The sequence below is a fragment of the Orbicella franksi genome, chromosome 8 (genome assembly GCF_964199315.1).
Source record: "Orbicella franksi chromosome 8, jaOrbFran1.1, whole genome shotgun sequence".
NCBI classification, from domain to species: domain Eukaryota; kingdom Metazoa; phylum Cnidaria; class Anthozoa; order Scleractinia; family Merulinidae; genus Orbicella; species Orbicella franksi.
In genome coordinates, this window is record NC_138152.1 from 30,785,052 (window position 1) to 30,812,424 (window position 27,373).

Here is a 27,373-nt window from a genome sequence, read left to right on the forward strand (position 1 = left end):
GTACGGGCCAAATGAGGGCCAATAAAAGATATTTTCGTCAGGTAATTTTTTCATTCAACTATGATAGAATCGAGATACCAATACCAAACAGTTGAGGTGTAGTTGTTGACCACACAGAAGGTGAACATGTTCGCTTTTTATCTCATTGAATCTCTTCTCCTTGTCCAAAAAATCAGCAAAACTCAGTTTTCAGTCTACAAAAACTCAATCCCACGACAGAAGCCACACCGATATGGCAGCATGATAATGTTTAAACCCCCGGGGGGGGGGGCACTCCCATATAAAAAGGTCGGGGGTGCTCGTCGCACCTTTTAGGGGTTAAAAAAGCAGTTTTGGTACCTCTAAGGCTGTTAAGCCTCAAAAGATCCACAGCCGGAGCGTTTGCGATACATTTTAGGGTATTGAGCCAAAACATATGACAGAAAATAATGTGTTGTTTTAGAATTAATACTTCTTAGGGGTGAAAAACATTTCAAGCCACGTCCACAAAACAGAATTTTGGTACTTCTTAGGGGTTCTTTTCAAAATTTCCGATGAACACCGCCATCCTTTTTATATATGAGTCCCCCCCGGAGAAGGAACAGAAAATTGTAATTTTTAGCACTTTTTCCATTGATAAAGATTTGGACGAGTTTGCAGTGTGTTCTCCTTGCAATCCTAGTACTCTTGTCTACATGAGAGCCTCCCAGGGGTTTTGGGAAACAACGGAACATGATGATTTATTTCAAGGGAACAAGGGATATTTTGGGATTAGTCAGTGAGGGAATCGAACCAGGAATATCTTTAAGGAAACTTTGACAAAGCATTTTAGGGAGCAGTGGAACTAATCCTGAAGCAGCGGCGTTGGAGGTGGATTGGGCACCTATTACGGAAAGATGGAACTTCTATCACTTAGGCTGCTGTACACTGGACACCAGAAGGAAAGCGAAAAAGGGGCAGACCAAAAACAATATGGCGCAGGACAGCAGAGGAAGAGCTACAACAACATCATCTACTCCAGTTGGAGCACCATCGAGAAGGCCGCAAAAGACCGGTTAGAATCGAAGAGCCTCATTGCCGCTCTTTGGGCCAGCCGGCGCTATGGGGATAACTAGAACTTATTAGGGAGAAAAAGTTAAATTTTCAAGGGATCAAGGGAACATTCCACCCCCCCTGGGAGGCCCTCCTCGGCATGCGGCGGTCACGCAGGAATTCAATATGCACGCATACCGGACCTATCTTCTTCACCTTTTCCTGTCACAATCGGTAAACTCACGTATGATTCCGATAACTGATCTCGATTCCGGAAGTCTCTAAGGAATCTGTTTTTTTTAAAGGGGGAGAGAAGCAAAAGGACGCCGATTGCTTTCTCGCAACGGGAACGTGACAGACGTGACAGCGAATCCTCGATCGGTCCTCCTGATGTACAAAAATTATCACGTGCCAGATCAGCTGTTTGGTCATCTGTTTGTCTTCCTATGATCGACCTTTTGGCCGTGTAGTGAAAAGATAACAGTAGCAAAAGTCTTTTGAATCTCATGGGAAACACAGTATGTACTGGGCAAATCATCTGGTTGACACAGGTAAAGAAAGCTTTGAGACGGAAATTGTTGAGAGTTTCGTTTTATTTTTCTTGTTCTCCCTACCCTACCCAGGACAGTGTTCTAAGCCACTCGACCCACTTTTATCAAAACCACGAACAGGAACTGTATGCGCGGAGAAGAGTGGCTTGTTGGTTTGATTTAACTGAGTTTTCTCCTTGTAGAATAGCGCTGTAGGCTAGAAATGACTTGAAAGTGGAAACCTTGGAATTCATCTTGAAGAATGAACTATTTAGGCCGTTTTGTGTCGAACGTGCGGGGATTTTACAGCGAGATAAACTCCGCCACTCTTACTGGAGCAATCGACGTTGTGGTCGTTCGACAAGAAGATGGTTCTTACATCGGTTCACCGTTCCACGTTAGATTTGGGAAACTTGGCGTGCTTCGTAGTAGAGAAAAGATCGTAAGTAGAAGCATTTCTTTCAACTTCACCTGCACATATTAAGTTAGATTCTGGGGCATAAATTTTGCGATATAAGCTTATAACTATCGTCGAATCGCAATCAACGCGGCGAATATCGCTGACATAACCAAGACGTAGATGAGACAATTCTAGTAGCGCAGTTTTTGATCAAAACTGTATTTGCAAATTCTCTTTTTGGAATATCTCGTACTAGTTTACACTTTCATTGAAAGAATTCAGCTGTGTTGTTACTGTTTAAGAGCTAAATCCATGATCTAAAATGATCGAGGTTTTGTACTGTACTGTACCTTCCCATCGCGTCACTTGCTGTTCTTGGAAGCCGTTTAGGGACCCGAGAATGTCCTTTTCTAAACATCAGAAGATATGTATCCCTTTTCAATGATTCCTTTATTTTTTGTAAAGTTTTGCAAGGTTATAAGTTCGAACTTCACATTATCAAGCGATTCTATTTAAGATACAAGATGACAAACATTTTACCAGATTCAATGAAATCGTGTAACCCCTTGTTGCTGTTTATTATCGTGCGAGGAATATCATATAATTGCTTCTTTTTCTCCGTCGCTGAAAGATCTTAGCTCTAAATTTTCTATTTAGATACATAAATTAAACAACTTTTCAGAGCAAGACAAACATTGGGCAAATGAGCTGCAGAAATTTTAGAAAGCTTACGGAGAAGCTTCTGTTTACATAGATTGCATGAAGATAGTAAAATGCACATTGTTTATTGATTGCATGATTTTTCTCACGGGTTTTTTACCTCTAATCTTCCTCCCCAACTTCGGCTTGTTCGTTATTGTTTTCCCGTAAATATCATTGGTTTATTTAAATGGCACCACCATATACACACCCCCTTACTCTCTTGAGAAAACAATTCAATTATGTAAGATCCATGAATGGAATGTTGTGATTGTAATCACTCCAATTTTAATTTTTACAAGCCTGCAGAATGACAAATGTTTGGGTTAGCTGTCTTTTTCTGAGTTCAGAGATTCTAACCAAGGCCGTGTGTGATATCAACTAGTACTGCACCGTACATCAAATATAGCTGTGTTGGTTTAAGTGTGGCGAAAATTTTGATTTAGAATTATTTATGCAGATTTTTAAGCCTCCTGTAAATTTGATGACACATTCACAAACATGCGTGTATTAAATTAAAGCATTGTTATGCTTATTAGGTCCTATCAGGTATTACACGAGAGAAGAAACTTTTCGAATTTATATGGCTCTATCTGTAAGAACTGCAACCCGTTTTTCATCAGTTGGCAGAGTTCATGCCTTATTCTCACTAACAACACAATCAGAAGCTGTAATATGAGAAATAGCATTAATTACAACCAACCCATGGATTCAGTAGTCATTACTAGAGGCACTGACAGCGAGATTGTAAATCGTACAATTTGTTACATGATTGACAGGTTGACATAGAAATCAATGGAGAGCCTGTTGAACTTCATATGAAACTTGGCGATGCAGGAGAAGCTTTCTTTGTTGAAGAAGTAGAGACCAATGATCCGTCAGAGTTTTGCATCTCCCCAATACCCACTCCAGAGACTCTTCAAGATGTCAAGAAAAATGACAGCGGGTCACTTGAGGTAAACTTCTCATGATAAAAGATATTCTTGTCATATTTTAACTCTAGTGCAGGTAGATTGTATCTGCATGATCCTGTTAGGTCTTTTCCGAGTTTCTCTGTGCCTCTGTTTCAAAACGAGCGTTTGTGCAAAACCTTTCACAGGACAATGAGTTTGATTTGCATGAAAATGAAATTGTAGGCAGAACACATTTTCATATGAATGGTTTTGCACAAACCCTTTTTTTGATACGGTGTCAGAAATGGCCTGTTGCTCTTGGTCACTATTTTTTTTTGTGGGAGGGGAGGCAATTTAAACCCCTCTTCCCTGATCCACCCCTCCAGGAAATCCAGTTGAGCTTCATTTTTTTCTCTGTAATCTGTTGGCTAATTTGAGTCTCCACCCCCCATCACCCTCCCCCCTGCAGAATTTCTAATGAGTTTCCAGCAGGTTGGTGCGCATGTCTCTTGTTAATCAGATATATTTTGATGCTGAATAGTGAAATAGCATTAACTTAAAATTAATATGCTATCTTTGTGTTTATTTCAGGAAAGTGGTAGCAATGCAAATGTTAGTAGGGGAAGTAGCGAAACTTGCGTGTCTGAAAATGCAGAGAAGGATACCAATGTGACATCTGCTGCAGAGAAAGAATACAACATGACTGTTGATCATGAGAAAGGCAGGTTAACCCCAGATGAAGGAGAAACAGAGGAGAGTAAACCAGATGCAAAAAATTCAGATGTTAGTATTGAGGAAGCTAGCAAAGCAAATGATGACACTCACAGTGATCCAGAAGCTGGGGAATCTGAAGAATCTTCTTTGTCGCCCACAAAGGAGCCTAGCATAGATGCTGTTGACAACAAGGAGGTCCCTCCTGTTGATAACATTTCAGAGACCGATAGCAACTTGGAGGTATGTCCACTGAAAATGCATTTCCCAATTCTTAGGTCTAGCTCTACATTTTGCCATAGTCATCTAGTTTTGGGTCACATTGTGTGTGTGCCGAAGCAGCAGGCCAGCATCCCAGTGGATCCCCAACAAGGATTGGTAGTCAAGGTGACTGGGAAAAAGCTGTATTGTGTAGTACAGGGTAACTAGGTAGCAGTTTATTGTGCTGAGAGATTTCTACTGAGCAAGATTGATCTTAAAAAACTAACCTGCTGGCTAGAAAGAAGGCAGGAAGCAAGTAATTTTGAGGCCCTATTCGCCAACTTGGCACCAGGGGACAGGTAAAGGTGAAGGTGAAGCTAGTAATTGGGAAATGTTATTGATACATGTTTGTTGCGGTTACATGAAGCAAAAGATTGGTGCATTGATAGTGATGTTATTGCTGCGGCTCATTTCAGACTTTAGAAGTGACCTCTCCTTCCAAGTCAGACAGTATTCCTATACCGATGCGACGGAATGTTGATCAACATGATTGCTTATCGGACAGTGAAACCACGGTAACATATACACTAAATAATGAAAAATGGGTGCCTCACCGTTAAGTGTCAAATGATTTGGGCTCTGCTAAAATTTGCTACCTGGCACAGTTTTTAATTTATTTCAATTGATAATTCAATATTGACACTTTCATAACAACTTCATAATTATTGGGTTCTGTTTAATTTGGCAATCAATGACAAACATTATTAAATAATATATTTAACGCAGCTAGCTAACCTGGGCTGTCATACTAAGTACATGAACATGGACAACTAGTCATTTAAGTGTGCACCATAATCCGGTGAGCTACCCTCATGGTGCTAATAGCTAGATGTCAAATAGATTTGGATTGGATTGTTTTGGATTGTACTTGGATTGGATTGTATAACTCTGTCAGGTGGTAAAGATACAAGCTATATCTGATTGTCCATCATTCCAACCTTTATTATTTAGTGGCAAGGTTCAAGCTCAACGTCCATTCCAAGTGGATTTAGCAGAGACTTCTATCCTTTCTCTGATCTGGATTCACCCATTGGCTCTCCGCCTACTCACAGGTAAGAGGTTTGCCTGTTTTTGTCTCTGACTAATTATCAAATTCTCCTTGCCATTTGCCATAGTTTTCTTTTATATTTATATGAGATTTTATAGATTCATCAGGACTGTATTCCCAAGTTGACTTTTTTCCATTCCTGTCATGCACCTGTTTTTGTCAATATGTGTTGATGTTATTAGGAGAAATAGAGCAGTTTGTGTCGTACAACCAAATCCAAAGTTCTTACTCCTAGTCAATTACAAAGGACACAGACTATACAGTGAACCAATCAAAACTCAAAGTAATTACTTGTTGCTTACCTGAAGCATATGAAAATGAGAGCAAATGAGTTACGATAGGTTTTGGTTTCACTTCTGATTGGATGAAAAAGTGGTACAAGGATTTTAAGCCAATCATATAACATAGTAAGTGCAAATAAGCAACTAATTTTGTACACTCAAATGAGAACTGCTCAAAGCTGTTGATTGCTTGTAATGTAATTAGTTAATTGCTGTCTGGAGAAATTTGAGTAAGAAATGTTGTAGTCATCATTTTGGCAGATAACTAAGCAGGAGGTACATGTAAGTGTTACACAGAAAGCTAGCCAGAGCATGTCTTGGATCAAGAACATGAACAAGCCTTGGAATACAGTCCTGACGTCTGTGTGAAAGGAATGGTCTTGGGAGAAAACTCTGATTGAAAACTTAATTCTCATGAAATGAATTGTATAAAGTGTATGCAAGAGAGTAAGGAGAACTTGGTGATCTAATGTTCATTTTAACCATTTCTCTTGCAGTGATGAACAAGTGAACGATCCACTCAAACCACAGCACTATATGAGTGACTCAGAATTGGAGTTGCATCAGAGCCAAGAGAACATTGCAAGAGAAAACGAAATCCGATGGGCCTGGGGAAAGCTACCACAGGTTCAGGCTCGCATGAAGTTTTTTCGTAATATTAGATAATAGTCTTTATTGAGGACATAAGTAAAGCATTGTACAGATCATCCTGAGGTTGATAGTCAACAGGCTTTTAGCCAGATGGGCATCTAGGCATCCTGTGGACGGCCACTTATTAAAGGAAATCGTTTTATTGTTCATATGTTGCCTTATAAATTTTTCATTTGAGCAGACCCTATAGCACATTTTGGACGCCCACTTTTCAAATCCTGGCTAAAAGTCTGCTGGTCAACAACGTTTGGCAGAAAAGTCATAGTATCTCTCTCCAAGCAAACAGGCTTCAATAACTGGGACCTCCATGCTTTATGTTCTGAAAAAAAAATTAATTTCAAATTAATTAATTAATAATGTAGTGGTTCATCAGGTACAGTTAAGTCATATTGCTTCTAAAGATAGAAATTGAACAATGATTTCTTACATCAGTGACTCAAAAGAGGCTAAATTGTAAAACAATGCTAATTTTATTTTATTTATTTATTTATTTATTTATTTATTTATTTATTTATTTATTTATTTATTTATTTATTTATTTATTTATTTATTTTATTGTTCAATTTGCTTTGTACATCAGGGGCCGGAAGGAAGATCTTTGCAAGACAGGAAACCTTCAGGTAGAGAGCATCGCTAAATTTGTTGTTGCTTGTTGACATTATCTAACTTTTGTTAGTACTTCAGAGTGATTTCTGAATGTGCGTTCGAGTTAGCTACATGTACTCTCCAATTCTCAATCTGATTGGCTTTTTGTAAGTGAGAAGAGAGATTCAAATACAAATTAAAATGGTTGACTCCCAGTAAATGCATGTAAGCTCATCAGTGAAGGCTCTTCTTCAAACCAGACTATCATGTATTCATTTGAAATAAAAACCTGCATCCTTTAACCCCTAATATTATTACTGCTAGACTGAAAAAATTGACTGCTAGTTTGGATTTTTTGGTTTTGAGTGAAAGCATTGCAATGATTCAAGTTGGTTCTTCATTTTTTGTTGAAGCAGATTTGAGAAAAGAAGACATCAAACACATGCACAAGGCAAAGAGGAGAGATTCATCATTTAAATCGTCACATCACAAGGTATGTGTGTGCTCTACCATAACAAATAATGTCCAATGTGTATGGATAAGTTGCTACATTGGTGCTACATTTGTCAGGCAGTATTATTGTGCTTTTGAGAGTCCTTAAGACTGGTTTTCTCTAGTGATCCAAACTTAAACACAAGTACCAGTGTCTACAGAACTGCAAGAAATCCAAATGCATGTACAGAATCAAAATAAATGTTTGCTTGCACTAACTTGCATGTATAACACTTAAATTTTGCCAGTAACATCCTGACACCCAAACCATTACAGTAAGGCACTATCCCTGCAGAACCTCTATTTTCATTTGCCTGTTGTAAACACTACCTCCACTGTATTTTATGGCTAGGGTGCATTGTTATCACCCGTTATCTTTGAACTCTTTCCGAGAGATAGTGGGTAAGCTGACCACATAATTTGACCTGGTCTTTCCAGAGAACGAAAACCGTATGTTTAAACTGATTCTAGGAAATAGTCAAGTAGCATGCTCCTCCCAACTGTTGTCATGACTTTGTCTTTCTAGAGAAAGAAGACTGTTTCTAGTTACCATTGATTTTAAATTAAGAGTGATGTAATTTGTTTTGAATCCTTGCAGATTGGTAACAAGGAGGGGATTCTCTTAGATGATCTCAGAACGGTTGATCATGAAGTGGCAGCACTTTACCTCCACCAAGCTTTGTAAGTCAAACCTGTTAATGTAATTCTTGTAGTTGAAGATTTGTTATATGACCATTTTGAAGATTTTTTGATGACTTCTTTTGTTGGTTAAAGTATTTTCAAGATGAATAGAAGTGGAAAACATGCAAAATATTAATAAGAAATTTTCTTTGCTGATATCCATATGGTAGGTCAAAGTAAAATTCAGGTTAAAATGAAATTCCTTTTTTCCTTAATCCTAATGATTCATGGATCATGAATAATTAGGGTTAGAAGACAAAAGAAATCGAGGATCAAACTAGGTTAAAATCATTTTAAAGGGGCTACGTCACGGTCGCGCATGCGCGTGCGGTCACGAAAAAGTTTGAAAGTTTTAGCCTCAAACTTTCAAAGTTGTCGGCGAGGACGTATTCGTAACTTTATCGAAAAATATCTCGGTCATCCTTGAGTGGTCTATTCTTTTGATAGCGGTTATAAGTCAATTGACTGTTGTAGAGTATTTACATGTAGATTTTGGCGCGTGTTCGATGTTTTGTGAGTGAATTTCCGTGGATGTTGTGATGCAGTGTGATGTCTTCTTGAGGCAGTCGGCGATCTGCAAGTGGTCGGAAGAGGATTTACACTTCAGTTTCTGAGGGAGTAACGTTTTGGTAAAGAGGCCATGGAAGGATTTTGCTAGACTGCCGCTTTTATTCTTCGTCAGTATCTGCGATGATTTCTGGCGAATATCGGAGTGATTCAGTGTTTGCTGGCCACCTTCTTTCCCTAGAACGACGAAGGCAAGTACCTTTCGTTTATCTTTCACGTGCAGTTTGCCACTTTGTTTGTACCGTTTATCTGGTCATTTTACATGTTTCCTATTCTTTTGCCTCTCACATAAAGGAAGCTAAGTCAGTAGAGGAAAATACAAGACGAGAGAAGATACTGAAAGATAGCTCTTCCGTAAAATGACGGCGCCATGTTGAAGGTGAGCTGATATGTACAACTGTAAACAAGTTGCCACACGCGACTTTGACTTTAATTAGAGGAGCAATAACTATGTGTAGTCGTTTCATTTAATTCATTTCGCCATTTTCTTCATATATGTTTCCTTCGAAGTCAATACAACCTGTTTACTTATTTTAATGTACTCTAACTGGGCATATGAACTAGATTTTTGTACAAGTGAAATTTCCCCTTTCAAAACAAAATAATTTGTCACTTACATTTAGTATGCCTTGCTATTCTGTATGTTTTACAGGTGTGTTAATTAGTGCATCATCAGGACTATTATTACTATAAACTCTTGGCTCTGTTGTTGTAAGGGTGGATGATCAGCCATAATCATAAAGGCACAGTCAAGTAAGTGATGTTTTTTCAGTCATCCTGCCCTCCACATTTTACATTTATTATCCAAATATACAAAATTCCCTTTGTGCTCTGCATCCTTTTCAGTAATGCTCAAAATTTAATTTGGCGTGACTTTGCATTTATTTTGATAGTTTTTTTTATATATATTTGTTACTGTTTTGTTTGTTGCATTCAAGAATTGACTATATTATGCGGCTGAGCCAATAGAGTATATGTATGCATGTATGGTTAGTGCACTCGTCCCTGGAGCGAGGGGTTTGGGTTCGAGCCCTGGCTGGGGACACGGTGTTGTGTTCTTGGGCAAGACACTTTACTCTCACAGTGCCTCTCTCCCAGGAGTATAAATGGGTACCGGTGAATTGTCGGGGAAACCTAACAAATTGCGGGGGGAGGGGGGGAGGTAGGGGGGTGACCTGCAATGGATTGGCATCCCATCCAGGGGGATTAGAAATACTCCTAGCCTCTTCATGCTACAGAAACCAGGATAAGCTCTGGCAGCTATGAGCCATCAGCTCCAAGGCTTCACTTATGCATATATGTACTGATTGTATGATTAATATGTGTTGTGTTCAATGTCTTTGTTGCAGAGAGGATACTGATGTTACAGCGAGTTCTACCAATGTTGATATTACAGGCATATCAGCATCTTATTGAACATATAAGGAAGTCCTGTTCACAAGATATGGCCTCTTCTAGAGCATCTCCATGGGAACAGTTGTCTTTCAATACTGTCAAATTATTTTTCTAATACAGTGTAGATGCTTAAAATCCAAATTGTCCTCAAACATACAAAGTGTTTATTTTTTACAATGTGTACCAATATTCTTTCATTTCAATGACATGATCAAACCAATTTTTACTTCTCTCCCACTCTTAAAATAAATTACATCTCCACTCAAGTACATGTATATAGTCAATAAAATTTATTGATTACTATTTGGTGACTGTGCTGACCATGACTAGTTATTGAATACAGTATGTCCCAGGGTGTTTGATGAAAGCAAAGTCTTTTGGAACTACTGGATATTATGAAACATTGCTAGCAAAAATGGAAAAATTGCATAGGTCAGGTACTAAAACCAGAAACAAAATAACCAAACCAGGGCTGCAAATAATTTTTTTCTCTTGAAAAGGACATATATACTAAAACACCATCTTGGTCAGACAAAACAAATTGTGGTCGGGCATCACCGAAAAAGTAAGATTTACTCACAGTAGATCTATATTCAACCTTACTGTAAAGTAATTTAGGATAAAAAAATTGTCAAGACATCATGTCCACCCACATTTGGGATTTCCTTGGACATGAGCAAATTTTGGTCGGCCAATGACTGATGACCGACTGTTATTTGCAGCCCTGCAAACAAAATTTAACAACAAGATAGCACTCAGGTTAGCTCTATAAAACCCTGGTTAGCCTGAATAACACTCAGGTTACAGTTGGCTGTTGACAGTTGTGAGGAGTTTCATTTCAGTGGTTTTGTTTTGGATTTTGGCACTGCCATCAGTTGTAGGGAAATATTTTTAAAATTGCACAAGCCTGCCTAGAGATGTAGCTTGAAAATCTGGCTCATTAAAAATCCCAGTGTACTCTTCTAGTCTATACCTTGTTTTATTGATCTTTTTTCTGTCTATACCTTGAATTTATCGATCTTTTTTCTGTATTGATTTTTTTTCCAGTAATAAACTTTGACCTTGTTATAAAAGGAACAAATCCATAAACTAGCTGTTGGTGAATTTTCAGCTCAGAACCATGTATTGAGCATGCATTTTATTTCAGCATAATGAACCAACACCCATCCTGAATGTGCAATGATAAAGATGAAAACAAGGTGTGGAGGTGATTCACATTAACAAAACAAATGCCTCTTCCAATATTACTATAAAATAATGCTTTCTTTGTAGGCTTTTCTTCAGGGGGAAAGAACTTGTTACTTGCATTTGTTTTGGTTTAATCAGCCCTGAATCTCAAATAAACTCCAGTGTGAGGGATATTGCCAATGGATAACTGTTACTACACAGGAAGGGCACACCTGGTTTCCTTTCCCCAGATAACTGTATCTATGGAGAACATTTTGCCAATAGTCGGCATTCATGAAGACATGCATGCTATTGTCATTGCAGTCTATTTCTTGTAGCATAATTTGGTACATGCCACACTTGCACCATGGTATTGCCGAGTTACTAGAAGGAGGTGCAGGGTTAGGCATTCCATCCACACTTGTCATCTGTCCTTCTGTGGATGTACCAGGGGTGGGTTGAGAAATGTCGCTTTCACTGATGGTCTCATCTAAATTGTCAATTCTTCTAGGCAGGCTTCTCGCACACAGCTTGCACACATTGCTTCATCAAGCATTTGAATGAATTCCTAAAAGAACATTATGGAGGTAATCACCAGTAAAGTACAGTACTGTAAAGTATTTTTAGCTGGCCTGACAAAATTAAGTGTTGTAATTGATTTATTTTAGGTAGAGCCAACAACTGTGTCAAAGATTCAAGTTTGACAGCTTGCTAGCAAGCACAGAGTTTTTGCCAATTCAAGTGGGCCTAGAAATAAAAAAAATCAAGTGTAGGAACAAAACAAATCTTGCCTTGCTAAACTTTATGCATTTGCATTGGTGTTCAAGCTTTGATTTTTGTGGTCTTTTCCATATTAAGGCATATTTTTGTTCTTGGAATAATAACAAATAAAAACATATTTCTATACAAGCAGACCCTTACATCTCTATTTTATTTTATCCTCTCCTGCTCTTCACGTGGCCTGTTGTCAGTCTGGTATGGCTGTGTTTTTCAGCCACAAATGAAGCTGTACTTGCACCAGCCTTGATATGAAAAAAAGAGTCATGTCAAAGCTGTTGTACTTTGTATATGAAAAATCAAACTCTCCTAGAAACCTTCTCAGCTCAAGGAAAAGACAATTCAAACTGCAAAAACTCGAAACTGCTCTATGCTTGGTGAAATGTTTGGCCTGAATGAAAAAGACATGCTGTACACATGAACATGTGTACATATGAAGACTTGAACACAAACAGAACCAAAAATAGCCAGAAATCTAGTCGTTCCATTCGCATGCAGCCTTCAATACCTACTTACAAACTATGTTACATCAAAGCTAAGTGCATAAATAAGGAATCTCACCGTGTTTTCGACACGGATTTGCTGTCGAACCACACATGCACTCACTACCACATCTTGCAAGGGCAGCCACGATTTGCATTTGTTTTCTGTTTCGTGGAACAAGCGCTTTCGAACGAACAGGAGATGCGATTTTCCTAAGAGGATAACAACAGAAGAAAGAGAAAATGGACGTTGCGTTGGAGCATATTCCCAGAAACTACGAAACAGTTCACACATTTAAATCTGTCACGTAATTGAGTCGAAGGAAACTCACCACCGTAGCCTTTCTTGCCTCTTCTGCGTCCATAATTTTGCCTCTGCGATAAAATAAGTAGATCGACGAGAAGAAATCCACACACGCGACAAAAAGACGTAATAATTTTAACCAAGAACGGCTAAATTCGCGCAAAATTTAACAACTCCGATAAATTCAAGATGGCGGATGCATTTGAATATCAATGAGAACGGAGCCAAATTTCGCACATGCGCGGGTCGTGACGTAGCCCCTTTAACCTGAACTTCATTTTGACCTACAACATACATATGAGAATAATTGCTCCTAAATCAAGACACTGTGTAAACCTAATATTGATGATATTCTTTATCCTCCATGTCTTGAATAACCCTTGTGGTATTGTAGTCAGGTCATAAGTAAAATTAAAGTCTTGGTCATAGTGTTGAAATATTTTTGCTTTGTTGTCTGTACAGAGACTCTAAATTACAACAGCAGCAGAGTGGGTCAGGATCAGAAGATCGAGAATCTGGGATTGGGCCATCACTTCCTTGTTCACCTACAGCTGGTGAAGGACCAAAAGAAACAACGTAATTATGCTAGTTTGAATATAATAGATGTATTTTATGTAGATGCTATTTCCCAGCATTGTAATGAAAAATAGTCTTGCGCTGTTGTCCTGTCATAAATTTTCAATTCAGTAGCCCTTTTCTCTTCGTCAGTTTTCCAAAATTCTAGTCATCCAAAGAGGCAGCATTACTGCAAGTGAAATTTATGGGCATGTTACATTTACTGTGCTGGCTGCCTAAGAAGATTTAAATTATTAAAACTTTGTAAGGTAGCAGTGGTGCAATGCATTTCACTGGGACCATACTCTAAGTTATTATTTTTTTTGGCAGATATTTATTTAAATAAATCCTTTTTTGTTCATTTATTATTTCCTCAAGCTAACAGCCGCTAATTTTTCCTTTTTTCTCTGATTTCTTTTTCCAGCGATGAGTATCACGACATTGCCATGTCTTTGTGTGGGGAGCTAAAAAATGGCAAAGTTGCACTTGGTAATTAAATCTTCATTCTTTGTGAAGCATTAACTCAAAAAGAGATGAAATCTGGTCCTCAGTTTTGAATCTTCTGTGTTTTATTTTTCCAGAAAGTTTCATGCAGTCCATGGTGACATATGATGACCTGTGTAACAACCCTTCATTATTGTCAGACCCCAAACTTGTTATCAGAATTAACGACAGGTATCTATAGGCAAATCTTTGCTGATGTCATTGTTTACATTTTTCTTATTAACATACAACTTTGCGCAGAGAAGGCATCACGCTAGACACGAATTGACTACAAACATTTAAAGAGCTTGTGAAACTTTAAGTAATTGGTGAAATATTCCAGGAGAAATCGGCTTTCAAAAAGTGCACAATTTCTGGATGGCAAAAGCGCTAATGAAACCATACACTCTTTCTGAAATTAGTTTTGAAAAATATGGGATTTGAAGCTGCTATTGATAATATGCTGTTTTTGCATACTAGGTATTATAATTGGCAGATTGCTGCTCCGATGTTAATGTCCCATGTAATTTTCCAAAGACCCCTTAGACAGGTAATGTTGAGTACATGTATCTAGTTGATCATGTTCGTTATTCTCATCACCCATCTGGTACTGCATTAAATTCGCAAGGAGAATTTAGGTGTTGGTCACAGTATTGAGAGATATTTGCTTTATTGCATGCAATTTTCCAAAGACCCCTTCATCACATCATGTTATTTTCATTTTACAAAGTTTTTTTGTTTGTTTTATTCATAATTTATATTCATCAGAACAGATTTGACCAAGCTAATGGTTTGTATATTAGGCACTTCAGAGAGGTTCCTTGATCAAACAAGTTACTGGGTTACATGACAAAAATGCTGGGGGGTGGGGGGGGGGGGGGAGGCACATACTGGATCAACTAACCAGTAGCCAGATTAGTAGAACATGCACATAAGTCAGTTATTTATGGTGTTTTTTTCTTGTGGCATTACAAAACTTGGACTGTAAATTGAAGATGTCTTTTTGTGTAGGATACTGTCCAGTCCTTGGTGAAACAGCACATGCCTAAAAAGGTTGGTGATAAATTACACTGTTTGGAAAAAAATCTATTGTTGACAGTACAGACAAAGATAATTTTCCTTAACTTTCTGTACACAAAATAGTTTCTTTAAGACAAACATGTTCAACTTTCTCTTTTAGTTGTATCTAATTAATGACTTTTCTGATACATGAAAGATTGTTAAAAGTAATGTCAGTTGACATTTTGATGCACCAGACATCATTGTCAATATTGAGGTCGTTAATGTCAATATCAAAGTTATCATTTAAGAGTTAAGTTTGAAATGGATTGCATTCCAGTATGTGTGAAGTATGTAAATGTATTAATCATCAGTGAATAACTTCGCAGATCAAGTCAGACTGCACATTGAGTGATGGTTGTAGTTCTGTTAATACAGACTTTTCAATCAGAAAGGTTCTTCTCTAGTTTGTTTTACAGTAACACATCAGATGAAGTAAGTTTTTGATCAGCAGTGCTTTTAATTATAAAAATATTTTGGCAGGAAAAAAGAAGAAGCTACAGAAACATGTATTACTGGTTTTCTTGGAGAGCTAATGAAGAAAAGGTGAGAAGGAATGAAACTCTTATATGGGTTGACTCAATTGCCGAAAAACTGTGTAGTTTACATAGTGGCCAAAAATGAATAATTTTAGAAATATGGTTACATAATTATGTGTGTCTTAAAACAAATACAGTTTTAAATATCTGGAAGTATTTGGTTTCTTCTACAGTCCTACAAGCATAGTTTCAGAATATTATGGGCACATAATTTTAAGACCTTTCACTGAATATATAATCTTGTAGTATAGTATTCACACTAGGATGTCTTGGGAGAACTTTAGACAGATTAATTCATTCTTGGTCAGTTGGTGCAAATTTGTGTATCAATTTATAACTGGAAGTTGTCTAAGCTAGCTTCTTTGTGAAGATTATTTAATTACTAATAAAATGAATGCAAATCTATTTTGTTCCTGTATGAAATATTTCAGAGTTCTGATGAGGAGAACGAAGACATAAAGAAGGACAAGCCACGACTGAGAGTACACAGCAGTAGCAACAGGAAGCAACTATCAGTGCAGGAGGTGAACAGAGAAGAAGATGGCAATGACAACAGAGAGAGGAAAATATCTGAGTACGCCAGCGGCAATGAATCTGATGTATTTCTCAAGGGTAACTACAGGAAGGTGACACGCCTATCTTCTGAGCAAATTGTAAGTGACAAGGATTACCATTTGAAAAACAACATAAATATCTTTGACAAGAATTTCACTCCAATAACAACATTTATTATCAAGTCTTCTGATTATCAGGATTTCTTTGTTGCAGAGTTTTGACAACTTCTTGAAATAGAACAACCCTGGGGGGGGGACTTCCACATAAAAAGGACCGGGGTGCTTGCCACAAATTTTGAAAAGAACTCCTAAGAGGCACCAAGATCGTATTTTGTGGGCGTGGCTTGAACTGTACCAATTCTGAAACAACACATTATCTCCTGTCAGATGTTTTTGGCTTAGTACCCTAAGAGGTATCACAACAGCTCCTGCTGTGGACCTTCTTAGTTGAACACCTAGGAGGTACCAAAACTGCCTTTTTAACCCCTAAAAAGTACAACAAGTACTCCAGCCCTTTTTTTATGGAGTCCCCATCCCAACCCCCCTACACCTCACCAGGACGACAACATTATTTGACTTTTATTTTATGTATGAATGCATACAACTAAAACAAAGTTTCTCAAAACCTCAAGGGGAGTGCAAATTGGTTTGAAAAATAGGGCATTTGTGATATCATGGGTAATAAGGAATCTAAGAGAATCTCTTTTGGGTTGGAATTATCATAGGCAATTAATATTCCATGTAGTCTTATATTTTTTTATCACTTTTTTTCACAGGCAAGCTTGAAACTTAAGGAAGGTGCAAACAGCGTGACATTCTCCGTCACTACAAAATATCAGGTACAGAGGGCACTTCATAGAGACAGTACTTATTAAGAAATGGGGAGGTGAATGGGTGATATTTGAAGGAATTTTGCCCTTGTGCATGAAAATATCAGTTGTACCAGTCGTTTTGTGGTGCGGGGATAACATGAAGAGTTTCCAAGGGAGGTGACTCGTGTGACATCTGTATGCACTCTGTTGTCATTGATATTGTAACCAAAACAGAATAGGGGCAGTTATGAAATAAGATTACTTGTTGGTAGAGAGGAGCTTATTGGTATGGATGAGAGCTAATAAGAAGCACTAATAACTAGCCCTTTTTAACAAAAACATGTTCTTAGAGGACACTTGAAAGGGAGGCTCTACATCGATTTGTTACAGTAATGATATGTAATATTATGAGTCATTACCAAGGCATACAATCCAGGGGGTCAACACTGGCCAATGGAGGACGTTAAACTGAGGAGTCAACTAGATTTATAAAGCTTTTTGTAACTTGTTCTATTTGTGGGTCTTTGTGATTTCAGGGTACTGCAATGTGCACTGCCACAATCTACTTGTGGAACTACAGTGACAAAATTGTCATCTCCGACATAGATGGAACAATAACCAAGTGAGTCGTAAAACAGCTAGTCAAGAGTTGAAGATCTGCTGTTTAACTAAAACTAAAAAGTACTCTGTCAGTAACGTGCCTTTAATATGTAGGTCGGTGAAGTGGAACTTCCCATGATATCCTTTGGACCATTGCATGGGACTTTCCATAACTAAGTGTAAACTTGCAGAAGGCTTCTGTCATCAGATGTTTCACAGTACTTGCAAGTACAAGTATTTTTTGTGGAGGCCGCGTGGCTGAGTAGTCTGTGGTTCAAATTCTCCACCCTACCGCTATCTGGATTTGTTCTCGGTAGCGCCAAGTTCAACTGCTCTAGCCTTCCACCAGTTAGGATTCTTAATGGTTTATGTTCTATTTGCAATATTTGTATAATTATTTACAGTGTCCCAATTAGCAAAACAGTGCTAAATACATTTGACACTTGAATAAGGTTGTTCGGTATTATTTATTTTGATTGGAAACCCTGACTAATTACTTAGTAATATGTGATGGTTTCCTGAATGTTGCTCTATGCGTTGCACGTAAAGACTATACAGAGCTCAATTTTTGATCAAAACCTGTAAGTTTTGACCAAATTACTGGAGTACAAATGGTAATCTTTGTGTTTCCACTGTTTCAGGTCAGATGTATTGGGACAGATTCTGCCAGTAGTAGGACAGGCTTGGGCTCAATCAGGAGTGGTATGTCATGACAAACATCTAGTTTCTCCTAACAATGTGTATACATTTCCAAGTAGGCAGGTATTGAGAATACAGAGAATCATCAATTTAGGGATGTCGTGTTGCTGTACTAACATATTCTGAGAACTAACATTACAAGAAATGTAAAGCATGACAGATCGTCACAGTTAAGTTCACAACTTAAGCAGTTGTGAAAATAAGCTTGTTGCAATTTAAGATCTTGGGGAAGATTTAGAAGGATTGCAAACAACGAACTTGACTCAATGACGGTTCGCCTTTGAGGAGGTACGTCACGGTTTGCTGATCTTGAAAAGTTTATCTTAAATTTTTTTCAAGTTCGTTGTTTGCAATCCGTGTTAATCTTCTCCATCCTTAATCATCCTTGTTTCTTTATGGTTTATTATTATCTATTTAGTGTTTTTCTAGCTTAGCAAACTACTATTTTCAGATTTCCCTCAATTCAAAGGTGATTTTGTACATTGCCAAAAAAAACCGTGATTGAACTAAATTAAAGTGACTTTCGTCTTGTTGTTATTTCAGGCTCATTTCTTTTGTGCCATCCGGAAAAATGGTTACAAAGTTCTTTATTTATCGGCTCGAGCTATTGGGCAGGTAGGGCTGACGTTATCATTCGTTAAATAATCTCATACAGGCAATTCCCCTTTTAACGCTCGAACTTAGGGGAAGAGGCCGGGGGAAGGAGTGCCCCCCCATCCCCGCCCCCTTGTTGCTGGAAAAAACGAAGACCTTTTCTCCAACTGCCAACTCAACACGGGAGGGAATACTTTTACATTTTTGGACACTGTCGTTTCATTGTAGTTCAGAATCACTTCAGTCATTAAAACTTTCAATTTGTGATACAGCACTCTTTCCCTTTGTGTTGGTGACGATCATTTTAAATAGCGATATCTGAACAGCATGTGTTGGCCAGTTTGTTAACACTGCCTATTACGAACTTGACTCCAATTGGGCAGTAACACCACCATGTTAATAGCTCTCCCTTGAAACTAAAACTGTCTTTTCGTATCTGAGGAAACGATGCAAAAATGATAATTTAAAGGGATAAGAGTAGCTAAGATTGAAAGAGACGGATTAGGGTAGACAAACCTGCAAAACTAAACTTTTTTCAAGATTTTCTGATATTCTGTGACGTAAGTCAACTTTGCTAACTTTGTAAATCCAAAATGGCGTCATGCTTTCAATTCAGGCGTGGTGTGATCCCCGTTCTCAAAACGGACGTTTCACTCTGAAAACGCATCAAATGTTTTCCGTCCACACTACGCCGGAGAACTTTGAAAACGCAACAATCACCGGTCATTTTAGATTTGTGTTCGGAAAAAAAGACTGGGGCAGGGATATCACCTTACCATCGTAAGGTCATCGGTTTCAAAATGTTTTCCGTCATACTAAAACGAAAAGCCGGCGTTTTCAAATCCCTTCGGTTTGAAGAGCGTGTTACTGAAAAAGCTCCGTTCGTGACGGATTAGTGTGGACGGTAGGCCTAACCGGAGAAATAAAGCTGCGTTTTCAAATTTCTCCGGCGTAGTGTTGACGCCGCCTGAGTTAACAGGTCCTTGTTCTGGGTTTCCTTTTCTCGCAGGCCCAGCAGACTCGAGACTACCTGAAGAGCGTAAAACAGGATCAGTTGATGTTACCGGACGGACCATTGCTTCTCTCGCCCGAGTCACTCATCAAAGCCTTTCACAGGTAAAACAACGACAACATTTGACGAAGATGTAAAACATTGGGAATGCGACGTTTTGAAAAAGTCGTCCCATGTAAAACGCTCGGAGTTTTGTGATAAACCATCATTGCTTTACGCTGCTGCTTGTGTTGATCAGAGTGGGCAGCCCACGTATTTCTAACCAAAAATTTAATTGACTTTCGTGAAATAACCGAAACGATTTCATTTTGAGGTGAAAGTGAGACCTTTTGTTTCATTACTGCACTACAGAGAAGTGATTGAGAAGAAGCCAGAGGAGTTCAAGATCGCCTGTCTACGAGATATCCAGAGCTTGTTCCCGGCTTCAAATAGAAATCCTTTTTATGCTGGATTTGGGAATAAAGTCAATGTGAGTTTACTTTCAATAGACTTAATCGTATTACAGTAGGAGAAGTAGTTTTGATAATGTTGAGCGTATTAAACATGTAACTAGTGAAAAGCGCGGCCAGCCAAGCGCGGGAAAATACATAACCAGCGTCAAGCGCGGAAAAAATGTAACCAGCGAAAACATACACAGTGCCAAGCGCGGGAAAACATGTAATCAGTGCCAATAAAGAGCGGGAAAACATGTAATCAGTGCCACATAGCGCTAGAAAACATCTAACCAGGGGCAAGTGCGGTGCTTTTGCTCTACAAAAGTGTTTTTTTCTTTCACTTGCTGAGATTAAAGTGTAGTGTTCATTTCAGTGTTGTGTATGTGTACCAGAACTACTCATTAACATGTTAGATGCAGATCGTGTGATCTATCTCATTCTCGACCATTAACATGCTTCTGACAAGTGTCTTTCTTCAAAAAGTTTGAAATTTTTCATATATTTATCGTTTTCACAAACGCAGAAAACAACTAAACCTTATTTTCGCTGTTTTTCACAGGACGTGCTTTCTTACCGAGCAGTTGGTATATCTGTGTCTAGGATCTTCACCATCAACCACAGGGTAAGACCTGATACAACTCAATGTGACACTACTCATCGCCTCATGCATTGGCTTGTGTAATCGATATACAGTTTGTCTACAGTTTTATTTATTACCATTACAAATTAAAACTTACAATTTACACTACCCACGTATAGCGTAGGCTAATCGAGGTGGGCATTGTAATAAGTAATAATAATTAAATTATCAAACACATAAGCAAGTACAATGAGTTGAACTAGTGATAAGCAGGACTAGTGGTGAAAGGAATTGTGAAACGGGGAAGCTATCATTAATCCAGTCATAAGTTACATCATTATATGGCTGTTTCTCACAAGGACTGGGAACTACCGAATTCACGAATTTGATTGGCTGAAATCGACATTGAAAGCGGTCTAGATTTTCCCATCTCGACCGGTAATGTTTTGCGGTGAAGAAGTTGCAAACTAAGATTCATTGACTATTTTCTTCTAACAATATTTATTTATCGAAGTGCCAAAAAGCGTGATGAGAAAAAAGTAAAGAGGACGAGCAAACTTTGGCAGAATTAAGTTCAGCTCATTGCAGTTCGCAAGCAAAATGTCAGTTAACTTCAAACCAGTTACGTTAAACGAATTAAATTGTTCTTGTTTGCCATATAATAAACATCTTATTAACCGAGCTTAGTCGGTCTGTATGAGAGAATCTTGACCTCGGTCGTTTGTACAGACCTCACTGCGTTCGGTTTGTACTTACAACTTCGGTCAAGATTCTCCCATACAGACCTCCTGCTCGGTTATTAAGAGCTAAATAATTATGGGTAGTCAATATCAAGACTAGGGAATAGACGTCAACATAACCAACCTCAATTCCAAGCACTGTGGTGAGCAATTTATGAATTTGTCTTTTAAACAGCCTTTGCGTAACTTAACGCCATTATTGCAGCAGTACGTTACTGATGGCCATCATAAATCAGCAATAATTTTCCAACAAGCTGCAGACTTATCTAACGCTGTCTTTTTCCTGGTTTTTGTAGGGTGAAGTGAGGCATGACCTGACGAATGCCTTCCAAACCTCGTAAGTATTACGTGTATAACTTTTCACAGCTTTTGAGAGCAGGATTCTCTTACTGAACTGCCAGTAACTGTCACATCTTAGCCAATCACAGCCAACAAAAAAGCAAAATGAACCAATCAGAACACGAAGCAAAAACACGCAAGCGCGGGAAAACACGCAACTTGTGCCAAGCGCGGGAAAACATGTTGCCGGTTGCAAGCGTGGGAAAATGAGTGCTGCTGTTGGGTTTGAAAGAACTTATGATGAACTCTGATTGGCTAGAGCAGCGCCCTGCGTATGTTTTTCTTAACATCACCTTATTCCGTTTCTCCTAACAAACCGTGCAAACAATCGCTTGACAAGCTTAGCATACCTGAGGAACAATAAATTCTTTAAACCAACCACTGCTGTGTTTTTCTTCGTCAGGTACATCAAACTTAGTGACCTGGTGGACCAAATGTTCCCTCCATTCAAGACAGAGGGTCTTCCACCCTCGGGGCTCATAGCACCCGACCAATTTAGTTCCTTTACGTACTGGAGAGCTCCTCTCCCCAGTATTCCTGTGGATGAACTTAACGATAACGATGACAAGACCAGTGACGCGACAGCCTCTAAACAACAGTAGTAGGAAAATGTAGACGGTAAGACCTGGAAAATATGTCACTCACTCAGTTGCAAATGAACAGCTTTTACAAAACGGCTCAGTCGTATTCGCTTGTAAAACGTTTCTTCGATAACACTGCAGTAAAACCCGCATGTGAGAACCTACATTTTTCGAAGTCTGGCAAAACAGGTTCTTGTATTTTGGGGTAGCTATTGGCAATTTAGGCTAGATATAGTTGTTGATTGCCAGAAATTTGCAATCTCAAAGTCACACTCCTTGGTTAAACTGTTTATCCGTATATTTCACTGTAACCCATCTAGGGGGAGGGTGCAGGGACTGCGCACCCCCCCCCCCCCGAGATGAAGACTTCTTCTTCGTATTCGCTTTTAAAATTTGTTTACCTCACCATTCAGTTGCGCCATTCCTTAGTGGAGCACCCTCTCCTAAGAAAAATCCTGGATCCGCCCCTGATATAAGAAACCTGCTTGATCTTGCATGGCTAACCAGGTTCTTAAATGTTGAGGTATTAAAATGGGAAATTTCTGCCAGCAGGTTCTTAAACCACTAGGTTTTAACGTGCGTGTTTTTACTGTATCATACGTCAAGTTGAAGCGTGTCTTTTTATGTTGCAGATTTCCTAGCAGATGAGAGAGTATAACAATCAAGAGATGAAACCTGCTATTTAAAGTGTATCATAATTATTTCTTTATGTTCCTAGATTACATATTTGATTTGTTTTGTAAGAATAGGTGAATTTTACAATTTCTTAAAGTGAACTGAAATTTATTACTGGTAAAATTGACCTTTTAATGACACAGAGTTTCTGTTATAATAATGTGTGAATTATTGTGTAATGGGTGAATTTCGCCTTTAAGAAAGAGGTTTTGTTTATATTACACGTGTAAATAGTTTCAAAATAGGATTTATAATAATGGTTATATCTGACGCTTTCCAAGCAGTGTTCTATTTTGCCAGTTATTTCATGAGCCATTTTCAACTTTAATATTGCGTTCACAGTAGATCTTCAACTTGTTTAAATCCCGCGTTGTACAATTTTATTGGCTAAACGCGGTTTAAAATAATTTGCGGCATGAACGATGCTCTCAGGGCTAAAAACACAAGTGTAAAATTTAGGCTTCAAGTTTTGTGTAAGGGTTATATTTTTGTTGTTGTCATGGTTAACTCCAGGCCTTTTTCCTCTGTGGAGTGAATAAGTCAAATTAGGTAAAAATTTCGTAAAATTTAGCTAATTTAAAAGAAAATATTTGGAAATATCCTAATTTATTGGAACTACGTTGCTGTTAACTGAAGAGTAATTTTGTTTGTGAGATGTGGTAAAGATGAGTTACTGTGATGTTCTTTATTTAGATATAATCACGGTTTTCGACGCCATCTTGCCGGGTAGGGAAAGCGGTTATAGTGTTTGTACGGGAATCGGATGTCAAATAACTCTTTTTAAATATCAATTTTGCACAACTTATGAATTGCAACTTTATCATACCAGGTAGCAGATTGTATTGACCAAATTTGAAGGACGTAGCTGGGCTAGAAGACGCCCAGTTAATTTCTAATTTCCCATACATTTGTTTCTTTTTTTTTTTTCTTTCTTTCTTTCTTTCTTTCTTTTTTTTTTTTCTTCACGCGAACTGCGTTTACCCAGCCAAATTTACAGACAGATGTAAGGAAAATTAGAAAAATTGATTGAGCGTCTTTCAGCCAAGCTACATCCTTCAAACTTGGTGAATACAATCTTCCACCAAGTATTTCAATTTTGCGATTCACAATTAGTGTAAAATTCAATTTTGGAATAAGTTGTTTGCCATCGGAGTCCCATACAAAGACTGTAATTTCTGACCGCTTTACCTGCCCATCAAGATGGCGTCGAAAACCGTGATTAGGCCTATTTTCTACAATCATCTCCTTGACAATCGCTTTCAGTGAAGCATGGAAACATTTTCAACCCTTGCGCTTCCAAAAGGCGCCAGATTTTTATGATCGAGTTAGCACGAAAGAGTGAAGTTTAATGATTTAAAACGTGCTGTGTGACCTCAATAGTCCTTGCAAAATGCTAAACAGAGTTTTAGAATATTTGATATCACAAACATAACACGACAGTGTATTTGAAATCTGTCTACAGTCAACTCACTAGGAAAACGGCGAGACAAGCTTCAGGAGTTTCCCCGGAGCTTTCCACGAGTTGGCTGAAATTATTAGTCGCGTATTTCGTATAGTAAATTCTTTGCAATGGATCGTTACTTGATTAATTTATTTGGTCGAGGAATATCGACCACAGACTTACATATTTAAAATGTTCCTCTCTAAGCAGTACTGTTTGTATCTCAACCTGTCATGGCTGAGAGAGTAGCAGAGAGGAAAGCCTATTAATAAAACTGATTTTCTGGAAATGATTGGTCTGTTTTTGATGTTACGATATCTTGTTTGTTCTGTCATGATCGAAGCGCTCTCGCCGAGCGGTGTTGACGGGGGGCGGGGGGTGTAGATAGTGCACCGTACTCCACCCCCCTTAGGAAGCTTGCTCACAGTGGAAGCGTTCACAGACGGATTAGATTGCTATAAGAGCACTGCAAAACTTGGTTCCTCAACAAAGCTTTCTTCAAGCATTTTCGCGTAATCAGCTGCTGTGTGGAACTCTGGCCCCTTACAGGGAGGCCCTCATTATAGCAGGGTACTCTTGAGACCTAACATGCAGCCCTGATTATGGTGAAGATACATAATACAAATACGAAGAACAAAAGTGTCACGGCGTTGTATTCCCAGCCTCAGTGCAATATTACCGTGCTTTTATCGAGTTATGGAAACACGAGTGGAATATTGGGAGAGCGAGAAATCCTGTCTCCAAACTTTCCCCCTGGATTGTTACGATCAAATACAGGGCTTCAAGGAAAATTGTTCCTGATGTAATTGTTTGCATTAATTTTGCCTAGGCATCATGCTTGATTGCAAAATTTCAGTTATCAGCTCATACGTTCTTTGTAACTTCTGAGCTTTCAACACACGTCTTACCAAAAGTATTTTACATCCGCGGACTGCTCTAGAAATGTCAAATTGTTTGCCTATCCGGGTGGCCATCAGTCGCAAGACTTCGAGGGTTGGGACGAGAGAAAGAGGGCAGGTTGGGGGTGGAGAGGGGGTGGGGTATTTCTCTTTAGTCCCCGAGCCTCCCTTGTTTTCCGAATTCAAGATTTCGCGTGCCCAGTCACAGCAAAACAAAATGTGCTCGCTCGCGCGCCAGAAAAAGGTTAAAATTTCTTGGCATAGTTGATCATACCATGCCCTTTCAATATCCAGAGTTGATTTTCGTAGCTCAGTCATGCAGAAACTGAAGTGGTTTATGCTAATGAGACAAATATTGACAACAAAGATACCCCTGTAAATTTTGAGGAGTGTTTACATTCCGTCAGTATCAATTAATCGATTGCGTTGCATGCCAAACGCCTCGCTGTACGTGATAAACTTAATGCGAACTGCACTTGAGAACTGGATTTAATAAGTGGATTCAATGCAATGTCCAAACTCACCCACAGTTCAAATTCCTGCCAAAACATGATCCGCACTGTCAGTAAACAATTTTTTCACAGCACCGCCTCTGTCAGATATATTATGGCACAACTTGCAAAACACCCGAGGGATATCCCTGGGAATTTTTGCTGGGCTTACTCGCCCGGCCTTAAACCTACGTCTAAGCGTCTAATTATGTGCAGGCGTTACACACTATTTTTGATCGTTTAAACTCCACACTCGGATATCAAAACCTGAAACCCTGATGGCGTTTTATTGATGCTAATGACTTTCTCTGGCTTCTTACCCTTATCTCTTGCATTTTTTTTTTACCAATATTGCCCTAGTATAGCCCAATATTACCTAATCTCGTTAACAGGTCTTACTCTGCACGACACTGAAAAGTGACCTGGATTCGAACTTTTCTAGGCCTGAATTTTTGCCGCTCTCTCGAGTCTTGTCTCCGTTTTTTCGCGAATAGCACATCTTTCACAATTTCAGGCAGGATTTCGAATAGTTGGTCTGTGATGATGTAACTCCTTTGCATGCCCTGTCCAGCTACGTACCCCTGGGGGACTCCCATATAAAAATGACGGGGGTGCTCGTCCTACCTTTCAGGGGCCAAAAATGCGGTTTTAGTGCTTCTTAGGATGTTGAGCCTCAAGCGGTCCACAGCGGGAGCCAGGAGCGGGAGCTTTTGCGATACCCTCAGTAGGGTATTGAGCCGAAAAAATATGACGGGAGATAATGTGTTATGTACCTCTAAGGGAGAAAAAAATTTCAAGCCACGCCCACACTTGGCTTGAGGGTTCTTTTCAAAATTTCCGACGAGCACCCTCGCCTTTTTTATATGGGAGTTCCCCCCCCCCCCTCTACGTACCTCTTATTTAATCGCAATCAAAAACAGACAGTATGGTGATTGTTTTTAAAATAAACGAAACGTTGGATCGAAGTGCTCGTTGATTACAACGACATCGACTTTGAATTACTTAGCCCGCGGTGTCACAGCCGCCCTACCCGAAAGAACAAAATCGAAGAACCGCAGCGCGTAAATCGATTGAACTTCTTTCTTCTCTGATTATTTCTGCGATTTGAAAGGCGATTAATAGACAAATCCGGTTTTACCATTTTTACGTTGGAAGTAATACTCAGGTTTACGAGCAGGGCTGTTTTGGTTGTTACAACTTTTCTTTGGTATTGCATTGACCGATGCCGTGGTCAGTGTCGATTTAATACCTTATTCGCGTTTTACTTTAGAATCTTGGGAATCTCTGGATTAAGACTCTGGCTGTTCAATTCCAAATGGAAATTTACAGCGTGTGATAAATTAAAGTTAAT

At 38.8% G+C, this 27,373-nt stretch overlaps 1 protein-coding gene and 2 long non-coding RNA genes across 6 annotated transcripts; 2 read left to right on the forward strand and 1 right to left on the reverse strand.

Annotated features, from left to right (window-relative positions):
- Nucleotides 1-757: 757 nt before the first annotated feature.
- Nucleotides 758-26,511, forward strand: LOC145494982 (phosphatidate phosphatase LPIN3-like). 2 transcript variants are annotated; one of them, XM_081474560.1, is made up of 27 exons: nt 758-1,562; nt 1,745-1,983; nt 3,420-3,596; nt 4,125-4,487; nt 4,922-5,020; nt 5,457-5,557; nt 6,332-6,461; nt 7,066-7,105; nt 7,487-7,563; nt 8,161-8,243; nt 13,398-13,511; nt 13,915-13,979; nt 14,072-14,165; nt 14,454-14,523; nt 14,985-15,026; nt 15,516-15,578; nt 16,003-16,224; nt 16,902-16,964; nt 17,474-17,559; nt 18,179-18,239; nt 18,780-18,851; nt 19,840-19,946; nt 20,194-20,311; nt 20,836-20,898; nt 21,893-21,933; nt 22,339-22,553; nt 23,149-26,511. In XM_081474560.1, exons 2-26 carry the CDS (start codon nt 1,804-1,806, stop codon nt 22,535-22,537), a joined length of 2,730 nt encoding a protein of 909 aa, XP_081330686.1. In that variant the 5' UTR covers nt 758-1,562; nt 1,745-1,803; the 3' UTR covers nt 22,538-22,553; nt 23,149-26,511. The 2 variants fall into 2 exon arrangements, with proteins under 2 accessions (XP_081330686.1, XP_081330685.1); XM_081474559.1 differs by lacking the exon at nt 758-1,562 and having other exon boundaries at nt 1,602-1,983.
- LOC145494987 (uncharacterized) lies at nt 11,305-13,206 on the reverse strand. Of its 3 annotated transcripts, none has more exons than XR_014050359.1 (2): nt 12,711-13,206; nt 11,305-11,940 (listed from the first exon to the last, which is right to left on the reverse strand). It is a non-coding gene; the product is annotated as an uncharacterized LOC145494987 (long non-coding RNA). The 3 variants fall into 3 exon arrangements; XR_014050360.1 differs by having other exon boundaries at nt 12,294-13,206; XR_014050361.1 differs by lacking the exon at nt 11,305-11,940 and adding an exon at nt 12,305-12,394.
- On the forward strand, nt 11,887-12,868 carry LOC145494990 (uncharacterized). Its single transcript, XR_014050362.1, has 2 exons — nt 11,887-11,959; nt 12,041-12,868. It is a non-coding gene; the product is annotated as an uncharacterized LOC145494990 (long non-coding RNA).
- Nucleotides 26,512-27,373: the final 862 nt, after the last annotated feature.